This window comes from Leptopilina heterotoma, unplaced genomic scaffold (assembly GCF_015476425.1).
Source record: "Leptopilina heterotoma isolate Lh14 unplaced genomic scaffold, ASM1547642v1 Lhet_111, whole genome shotgun sequence".
Taxonomy (NCBI): Eukaryota; Metazoa; Arthropoda; class Insecta; order Hymenoptera; family Figitidae; genus Leptopilina; species Leptopilina heterotoma.
In genome coordinates this window covers 727,754-738,496 of record NW_025110830.1, presented here as the reverse complement: position 1 = coordinate 738,496, position 10,743 = coordinate 727,754, and the positions used below count along the sequence as shown (strand labels likewise).

Here is a 10,743-nt window from a genome sequence, read left to right as displayed (position 1 = left end):
CGAAACAATACCTTTAAGTCTCTCTATGAAAAAAACCTATAACAATGTTGTATTAATAGTCGATAAATTAATAAAACGACAAAATAAAGTATTCAGTGAAAAAAAAATCAAGGAAACTCGAGTGAAAAAAACAAAAGGTAGAAGATAGCAAAATTAACGAGTTGATTAAATAACAAAATTCACTTTCTAAAATCGTTTAAAAGATCTTTAATAACGATCAATAATTCAGTAATTTTCCAAATCTAGATTGATTACTTTTTTTACGAAATACCTTAAATGGTATTTTATTTAAAAAAAAAAGAAAAAAAAAAGAAAAGTAACTTTGGAAAAAAAGAATAATTGAGCGGAAGGAAAATAAGTACTTGTAGAACAATGGATGCTATATGTTGACATTGAAAATTGAAATTACCTATTTGTTAAACAGAAAATGTGCACTATCTTGTTACTTTAATAGTACCTTATCAATGTTTCTTTCTTTCGTTCGAAATAGATAAAAAGGAGCATGACTTTAATGCTTTAAAAAAGTAAAAAAAAAAAATAAAAAAAAATTTATAAAAATGTAAATTAAAATAAAAGACAAATATTGGGAAATGACTCTTGACTCTTTAAAAAATAAAGAGGTTTATAAAAATTGTTTTAAGATCAAAGATAATGGAAAAGCAGGAAGTGATTGCAAAACATTATTGTTGAAAGCTAGAGAACTAAGTCAGGTAAGCTGATTGCTTGTTAAAAAAATAAACAGGAAATTGATATTACTTAATTAGTATACATTAGAATTGTGTAACAAACAATAGAGTCTAATATTAATAAAATTGCAAGAGTTATTTAATTCACAAAAAAAAAATTTATCAACCCTCAATAAGTAATTGTCCAAAGTATTTAGTTATTAAATGGAAGAATCATAATCTGTATTTAATTTATAAAATTGTTACATGGAAGTATTAAATTATTAAAATGAGAAAATACGCACTATTTTCTTTCGATTAATTACAACAATCTTTGAATAATTTTAGATTCAAAATTTAATTAAATTAAATCAAGTTAAATTAGAAAGAAAAATTAAAAATGTAAAATATCAAAAAAATAGAAAACAAAAAGCAAATAAGAACAATTAACTTCAAATTAATTAAATTAAATCAATTAAATTTTCTTTATTTTAAAGAAATTCTTCAAAAGAATTTAAAGAATTTTAAGAAATTTAATTCAACTTTATAAGTCACTTATTAACTAATTATTTATTATTTTTTAAGAATTTTAATAGAATTCTTTGCAAGAATTTAATTATTTTTTTCTTTATAATAAAATTCTTTGTAGGAATTGTATTATTCTCAATACAATTTTAATAAAATTGAATTTTTTTTATTACAACAATTTTTCAAAAGAATTCAATTATTTTTTTGAAAAAATTGAATTTCATTCTTTGAAACAATTCAATTATATTTTAAAAACTCTAATAAACTTCTTCGCAGGAATTCAATTATTTTCAATACAATTTTAATAAAATTCTTCACAAGAATTCAATTTTTTTTCTATATATTAAAATTCTTTGCTGGAATTCAATTATTTTCAATACAATTTTGATAAAATTAAATTTTTATTGTTACAAAAACTTTTCAAAAGAATTCAATTATTAATTCAAAAGATTTGATACAATCTTTTTCTTAGAATTCAATTATTTTTAAAAATTGAATAAATATCTTTGCAGAATTCAATTATTTTTACATTTTAATAATGAAATTCACAGAAGTTCAATTATTTTTTATTAAAATAATAAAAACTTCATAAGAATTCTATTACTTTCAATGCAATTATAATAAATTTTGTCGAAAAGATTAAATTATTTTTGTATAAATATTAAAATTCACAGAAATTCAATTATTTTCAATACAAATATTATAAATTTTGTGGAAAAGATTGAATTATTTTTAAAAATTTTAATGTTTTTCGTATGAATATAATTATAAAAATTTAAATAAAATGATGAGAAGAATTCAATATTCTTTGCAAAGAATTTTAATATAATTTAATAATCAAATTTTTAATTGCAATTATGTATTAACAAACATGATTATTTTTAAATCTTTAATAAGAATTCTTAGTAAAAATCAATTATTTTCAAAGTTTTTAATCAACATTATGAAAAAAAATATATTATTTTCAAAAAATTTACAGAAATTCTTTAAAAGAATTTAATGACTTTCAAAAACTCTAATAAACTTCTTCGCAAGAATTCGCTTATTTTTAATACAATTTTAATAAAATTTCTCGAAAGAATTGAATTATTTTCAAAATTGTTTTAGTTAATAGTTATTATTGTTAATTATTTCTAAATATATTATTAATTACTTATAGTTGACACTTATTAATTATAATTTTAATTATTAATACTATGTTAATTATATCATTAGTAAATGGAATTTAAGTATAAAAAAATAATTACAATTTATTTATCTTATCTTGAATCTTTTTGATGTTTTAGTCAAAATTTTAGCACTTGACTTATTCGAATTAAAGTGCAAAGCATACTAAAACAATGTAAGCCTTATTAGGCTCATAACAGGTAGTATGATACACAAATGGACAGGTGACATGAAACTAGGACACCTGAGGACTGCAAGTACATAAAAGTACACTACCTTAATGATAAAAATTCTAAATTGCAAATTCTTACTTTTGTTACAACTAATTTTAATATTTTAGAAACAGACGAGATAAAAATAAACTTCAAATAAAATTTAAATCAAAATGACTAATGAAAATTAAGACAAAAAAGAACGTGAAATAAAATAAATAAAATAAAACAATAAAAAAAATAATAAAAAATAAAACAAAGTATAAAAATTTAAATTGGAAATTCTGACTTTTGTTACAACTAATTTAAATATTTTAGAAACAGAAAAGATTAAAATAAACTTCAAATAGAATTTAAATAAAAAAAGACTGTAAAAGAAAATAAAATAAAAAAAAAGGTTTAAAAAAATTAAACTAAATATCAGAAGAAAAAATATTGGTGACTAGACATATAAAATAGTAATTAAAGAAACTAATAATTAAATATCAAAATGAACTTTCAATTATGAAAGTTAAATTAAGTTTCATGTCATTTAACAATTAAGACTGCTGGTGAAAATTAGTATGAGTACACATGGATATGTGGACAGTTTTCACCAGGAACAAGTCGATTAGCGTTAACCTGATTAAAGTCGTCGAACTTTAAATTCTAAAAAAGGTTCGATTTTTCTTTCAAGTGCGTCAAACTAGAATTTTATGTGCATTAATTAGTCTATTCAATATTGAATTCAATTTAAACTATCTACTGAAATATTTAATTCATTTGTGAATATATTATTTCAATTAATAAATTTCTTACTAATTACACTTTAGTTTATAAGCTTTATAGTACGAACTTTTTAGAGTAAAAAATTAAAACAATTTAACAATTTTCCAATTAGGTAAGCGCGAAACTCATTTCCTGTTTGACTAATTCGTGAAAGAACAATAAATTGATAAAATTTTGTAAATCAATATTGATTCATTTTGGTTAAAACTAAGACTTTTTTCAAGGAAAAATTAACAGAACCTAGAATTTTTTTTGTAATTCATTAATATGACGAAGGAGGGTAACCCTTTTTTAAATTAAATCCCAAAAAAGGAGAAAACAAGACAAGTTCATCAAACTTTAAACGGAGAACTTTAAATTTGTCAAACGCGGTAATGACATTTAATCGAAATGCAAAGTGTATTCGGCTCGCCAATGGAGGCCATTGACCGTTGAATTCAAGGACCTAGTAAATTAAGTAAATTTGGCAAAAGTTTAACACCACGATCGATTGCACACAGGATATGAGGAGCTTTACTTTATAATGTACAATTCTTGACCTTGAATCGTAACTTCTTTCACTGGCAAAATTCCCATAGAAAATTGTTTATAAGACTCGTTTAAAATTCACTTTAAGGGTGTCACCATGTGCACAAAAACATTAACACAAAAGACATTTTGCAAATTATACTCTTGTTTCTTTTAATTTATAAGGCGTGTCACGTAAACTTAATAACTTACTCTTGAAAAATTCACAAGATCTATTAAACCAGATGAAAGTATCTTCCTCGGTTGCCTCTGATATAGAGACGCTCCTTTAACACGAATTTTTTCACGAACCGCGATATTTATTAAATCGTGTCACATTACTTTCTGTTAAACTGATATCGTTGCTAACTTGTGAATTTGTTACTGTGCCTTAATTAATATTCATATAATAATTGCAAACCGATTTTTGATGAACAAAACACTTTCACAACCGGCTGGGGAGCTCCCCGTGTCAACAACCCGTGAAAAATGATCCAAGATGGTTGCTGGTCTTTTTTAAAGATGGCAACAGAAAATTAAATCTAGGGAATTTTGGTAATTTCACAGGAAAACAAAAGTAATTACTTTAATTACTTTTTGACGATTTTTAGATTTTACAATAAGAGAATTATTGTTTGTTTTGGTATTAATTTTATAATTCGAGTACATTTAGTATGTCTATTTTTTAGTGAAATAAATAAAAATGTCCCTAGACGGAACATTGTTTTGTGCGCATGATCAAGTACTTACTTCGTGTTTATTTTTTATTTAAAATTAAAATTTAGTAAAACGAACTTAACTTTAGGTCTCACTTTTTTATTCCTAATTATCGAGATTAATTCAATTAATTCTATTTACCTTGTTTTATTGATTTAAATGATTTAAATAAATAAACTGATCGGAAATTTGAATTTCGTGCTCAAAGGAGGACCAATCAGATTGTTCGATTTCATGCGCACCTTGACAGTTCAGCCAGTTCGGTAGAAAGTGAGGTTATCTCTAGGGTTTTTTTTTCTCTCCTGCAGTATCGATCGACGGTCACGTCACATGATGGACGCTTCGGTCACTTGTTTTCCGACTGCTCTTTAATGTTTACTCTGGCTTTATTTAAATAAATTGCATTATATTTTGTGATTGTTATGTTTATAAACTGAAAATAAAGATTTATTATTTATAAGTTTCTCAACTTGTCGTGCTTTGGTGAGGTTCAAAGTGAAGTTTAAAGTGTGGAAAATACGAGTGTGCACGTAAGTGACTACAGGCCATGATTTTTGGGCTTGTTGTAACATCCAAGGACTAAATAAATTGCAAACAAACTTTTCTATAGAAAAATGATGACAATGCTGTCGACGAATTTCAAGCATGTTTTTAAGTGTTATGGGGGCGTAATTAAATCCCCCTTTGAGGACGAACTTTTTTAGTTTTATGCACGAGTTTTCAAAAAAAAGGACTCAGTTTAGTTGTTTCGAAACAGGTTTTATAGAACTCGTGTATATTCTTGTTGTTTCATCAGGACTGTTTGTCTCTTTTAACAAAAGTCCAAAATAAATTAGGGTTTATTTGTAAACAAAAGAGAAAAAAAAATTTCCAAAGCAAATTGAAAGAAAAGTTATTCATTCACGGTTAATCTTATCAATCGACAAATAGAGAAAAAAAAAATACAGAAGAAAGGACTTCTTTTATATTTGAAGTGCACAAATTTTTTTCACAAGATTTACTTTCCTCTGTAGATATATAGAATATGGACGATTTTTAATCTTTTCAAAAAAAAAATGTTAATTGGTTTTTGAAAAAAATTTTAATTCAAACATCTTATCAGTATATGATATAGCTATTCGAAGATAACAATGGACTTGACAAAAACTTCGTTTCAAATGTTCCACAAAAGTTTTATTCCTGAGAAACTAAAATCCAGTAATATTTTGTGTCTGGACTTATTGATCGGGAGAGAAACTATTAAGTTTGAATATAGTGTTTTCAATTCGAATGTAGTATCAACTCTTAACTTGATGGATATGTATAGAACATTAGAAAATAATTCGCGACTTCATAAATGTTGTAAGATGTACGAGTTTCAATTTAATGTATTATCCACTACCTAGTGATGGGCATCAATTTATTTGTCTCGATGGCATTGATATTGAAAATTAAATTTGTTGAAAACAAAAAAAGCAATTTCCGTTTCATTGAAAAAATATTATTTTAATAAAACAAAGTGGCCTGATAGTAATTTCATTACTAATGGTGTTTATAATTTTTCCACTTATTCTTAGGTAATTGAAATATTTTAAGACATTTTTTTTATTTATTTAAATTTTCATTAAATACGTATTTAAAAATATGTAAGGGAAACTTTATCTAAATCTTTCGCTGTTTATAATAATTTTTTGTCTAAACGAAAATAAGGACAATAATTATTTTAAGGTTTGAAGATTCGTTTTTAGGTTTTATGAAAGTATTTTTGTTTTTTTTGTTTAGTTACCTCAAAGGGTGAATCCCATCACTATTTGCTGGCATTGGGCACAAATCGCCGCATTTAAAACACAAGTTTAATATTATTTTTTCAATTTGTATTTCAGGAGAAATTTAAAACATTGGCTGTTGACAAAAGAACCTGATTAATTTAGAGAAAACGAGGAACAAAGCGGATGACATCAATGAAATAATTGTTTCTGAATTTTTCAAAGTACCTGACAATTTCAAATTTCATAAAATGGATAGTACAGAAAATGATAATCAAAATTTAAGCGGTGGAGAAAATGATATGGGTGATGAATTGAAAATTGCTGCCGATGAAACATACGATACACGCAGCGAAGTTTCTTCAAGTAGTTCAGATTCGGATTCTAGTCAACCTAGTATCAGTTCTGTATCGACAAAATCGTCAAGAGGTGATAATAAACGAAATAGAAAGAGTAAGGGAAAACGTGCGAGATCGAGAGATTTAAAATCCTCGAGTCCCGAAGCGAAACGCGCCAGATCCAAAGAGAGCAAGAGTGGATCGACGAAAAATTACGATTATTCGACAAAATTAAATTATCTCTTTAGAGACACGAGGTTTGGATATTATAATTATTTATAATTTCGTGTTGGGTGCTTTAATAATTTTTTTTTGTTAATTTTCCAACTGTGAGAAATTGTTTGAATAATTTCGCAATTCTTAAGCCCAACACAATTTGAATGATTAATAGAAAAATGTTACATTTGGAAGTATTTTTTTTTGTTTGGCAGATTTTTTATCATCAAATCCAATAATGCAGAGAATATAACGCTTTCAAAAGCGAAGGGCGTTTGGAGCACGTTACCACAAAATGAAGCGAACTTAAATCAAGCTTACAGAGAATCTCGGAATGTAATTCTTATTTTTTCGGTTAAGGAATCGGGAAAATTTGCTGGTTTCGCAAGATTGAGCACTGAATCCAAAAGAGATGGGGCTCCAATATCTTGGGTAATAAAAATAAATACGAAAATGTATTTTATAGAAATATTTACAATTTTGAAAATTTATTTTTGTTTTACTTGATATTTTTTTTCTAGATATATTTTATCGAATTATTGATTAGCTTAATGTGAGTTATTTTTAATCTATTTTCCAGGTTCTCCCTCCAGGATTGTCGGCAAAAGCACTGGGTGGCGTGTTTAAAGTTGATTGGATATGCAGAAAAGAATTGCCGTTTACTTCCACTTTGCACCTCTACAATCCTTGGAATGATGGTAAACAGGTGAAAATTGGAAGAGATGGTCAAGAAATTGAGCCTCGAGTTGCCGAGGAATTATGCAGATTATTTCCCGAAGACGATGGTAATTTTTTTTAATTAATTAATATTAATAATTCCAGGCTTTTGATAATATGACTTCTTCGACTATTTTCAAAAAATAATTTTTAATTTCAGAATATTTCATTTCAAATGTTTCGAAGATAATTGAATATTCCTGACGTTAATTGATCGAAAAATTATCAAACAATTGTAAATTTATTCCAATTAAGAATATGAAAAAATGTTTATTTTATAAATTTTATAAAATTTATAAAATTTAGGGAAATTTAAGTTAAAATTATTTTTCATGAAAAAATTTTTAAATATAATAGTCTGTATAAAATTTGAAATGTATTTATCGCAGGAATTGAAATGACGCCGATTTTAAGAAAATCCAAGGAGGCGGGAAAACATGTTTCAAAATCCTCGAGAAGTTATCGAGACAGAATTGGAAATGGCGGCGGCGGTGGTGGTGGTGGTTCTAGATTTCTACGATCTCGTGGAAGAGGTCGTCGATTGTTTCTCACGTCTAGATCGAGATTGGCGTCACTCGCACGAGCTGGACATTTGCCTGATCACAGAAGTTCCAGGGATCATCATCGTTATCAATCGTGGTTCGGAAGGAGTGATTCTCCTTATTCAAAGTAATTTACATTCTACTCTTTGACAAATTTATTCTCGAACAAATTTTAAATGGATTTATTCAGGGTTGCCATAAAAAATTAATTTTATTGTTCCCTGATTTCCAGAAAAAATTTTGACTTTTTCCCTGACCCTAAAGAGTATTCTGACTGACTCTAACAATTATTAGATACTAAAAAAACAACAACTTTTTATTACATTTTCTTACGAATTTTTTAAATTGTAAAATTATTCGCAAACATTAATAACTAAATTTTTAAATAAGTATTTAATTATTATTTTTCCGTGGGAATTAAAATTCTTCAAAACATTCAAATTCAAATATTTTTAAAATTCACCAACTTATAAGAATAATTGATAAGAGTAATTGATATCTTCATGTTAAAAATTTTAATTTCCATAAAATTTTTCAAAAAAAAAATTAAATTATTTACAAAAATTATAATAAAATTCGTTGCAAGTATTCAGTTATTTTTATAAATAATAAAATTCTTTACAGGGTTTCAATTATTTTTAATACAATTTAAAATAAAATCCTAGAGAAATGGAATTATTTTCTTAAATTTTTTGCAAGAATTCAATTACATTTCACAATTAATGAAATTCTTTGTTGAAATTCAAATATTTTCAAAATCGACTACTTTAATAAAAGTTCTTAAAAGAATTCAATTATTTTAAAAAAATGTAATAAAATTCGATGCAGGAATTCAATTATTTTTACAAGTAACAAAATTTTTCACATGAATTCAATTATTTAAAAAAAAATTGATAAAATTCGTTATAAGAATTCCATTATTTTTTTAAATTATAAAATTTTTCTGAGGATTTCAATTATTTATAATACAATTTAAAGTCAATTACTAGAAAAATGGAATTATTTTCTTAAATTTTTTGCAAGAATTTAATTACATTTCACGAATATAATGAATTCTTTGTTAAAATTCAAATATTTTCAAAATCGACTATACTTTAATAAAAGTTCTTAAAAGAATTCAATTATTTAAAAAAAAATGTAATAAAATTTTTTGAAAATAATTGAAATTCGGAGAAGAATTTTATTATTTTTAAAGATATTTGAATTTTGACGAGAATTTTTTTAAATTTTTAAACAAAATTGAATTTTTGCGAAGAATTTTATTACTTTTGAAAATAATTGAATTTCTGCAATCATTTGTTTTTCAAAAATTCAATTTTTTCCAGTACTTTAATAAAAATCCCTGATTTCCCTGACTTTTCCCTGAATTCCCTGATTTGCCTGACCTGTGGCAACCCTGTTATTTTAATGTTATTAATTTAATTTGAATTTATATAATTAATTAATTGAATTCGAATTTATTTAAAATTCATTGAATTGAATTTATTTATAATTAATTTAATTCGAATTAATTTAAAATTCATTGAATTGAATTTATTTAAAATTTATTGAATTGAATTTATTTAAAATTCATTGAATTGAATTTAAATTTTTTTCAGAATGTATGGATCAGCCGGAATGGGAGTTGCAGCGGCTGCCGAAGCATATGTAGCAGATTATATGCGAACAATGCAGCATCAATTGCCACCACTTCCGCCGTATGTTACACCTCATCCTTACGATTCACTTCCTCCACCACCGCCTCCTCCACGTTACTACGATGGTCTTCCATTACCACCGGACTATACAGCGGCAAGTTCAGCTTTAGAAAAAAGAAGCTACGAGCGGAGTGTCGATGAATTTTTGTGGCGAACAACAGGACGTCACAGTCGACACAGTGATCATCGTTCATCGCGTGATCATCATCATCGTTATCGTGACAGAAGATAAAGGTTATTCGCATAATAATTGTGTTTCACTTTTTTTCAGTACTATTTACTGTGTCCACCGCGCAATCTGTGAGAATATTATCAATTTCGATAAAAAGAAAAAACGACTTTTATACGTGATAGACAAAGGAATCTGTAATCTTGTAATTGTTGATAGAAATTTTCATTTTTCTAATATTAGTATATCCGATCTCGTGATTTTATGGGTTGAAAATTCCATAAAGCAACTCTCAGCACTTTAATAATAAAAAAAGAAATACATGCGTAAGTTTAGTAATATTAAAAAGAAAATAATGAAAAAAAAAAGAAACTTTATACTGCTTTTGTTTGCAGATATGTTTATTGTAAGAAAATGAAAATATTTCAATGTGATGTCGTGTTAAAGACGAAAGATCACTCATACTGTATTAACATTTTCTATTTTGCAACTGGGATTTTTTTTTCACTAAAGTATGAATTTTTTTTTTATCAATTGTTTATAAATTTAATTAAATTATGTATAAGAATAATTTAAAAGGAACATGAAATTCATCTGTATCTTAAAATTTGGAAAATGTATACCTACGTTAGGGATCTTTTATCTCTACATGAATTAGTAATTGTTGTACTAATAAATTATTTGAAAAGGAAATATTTTTTGATGTTTTCACTTATACTTATGAGACTACCCGAATTCGTTTATAAGTTTTGATT

At 25.6% G+C, this 10,743-nt stretch overlaps 2 protein-coding genes across 8 annotated transcripts in view; one reads left to right on the top strand and one right to left on the bottom strand.

The window, feature by feature from the left end:
- LOC122504489 (neurabin-1) overlaps positions 1-4,331 on the bottom strand; it is a 37,110-nt gene extending 32,779 nt beyond the window's left edge. For all 5 annotated transcript variants that reach the window (XM_043615633.1, XM_043615626.1, XM_043615640.1 and 2 more), the window contains exon 1: positions 4,061-4,331. The gene's annotated coding sequence lies outside the window, so the exon portion shown is untranslated. The remainder of the gene's footprint in view (positions 1-4,060) is intronic.
- Positions 4,332-4,878: 547 nt separating this feature from the next.
- LOC122504580 (YTH domain-containing protein 1) lies at positions 4,879-10,681 on the top strand. Of its 3 annotated transcripts, none has more exons than XM_043615756.1 (6): positions 4,879-5,094; positions 6,427-6,904; positions 7,079-7,295; positions 7,444-7,648; positions 7,970-8,249; positions 9,721-10,681. In XM_043615756.1, the coding sequence occupies exons 2-6, from the start codon at positions 6,561-6,563 to the stop codon at positions 10,049-10,051; spliced, it is 1,377 nt and encodes a 458-aa protein (XP_043471691.1). In that variant the 5' UTR covers positions 4,879-5,094; positions 6,427-6,560; the 3' UTR covers positions 10,052-10,681. The 3 variants fall into 3 exon arrangements, with proteins under 3 accessions (XP_043471691.1, XP_043471699.1, XP_043471706.1); XM_043615764.1 differs by lacking the exon at positions 4,879-5,094 and adding an exon at positions 5,101-5,912; XM_043615771.1 differs by lacking the exon at positions 4,879-5,094 and adding an exon at positions 5,926-6,120.
- Positions 10,682-10,743: the final 62 nt, after the last annotated feature.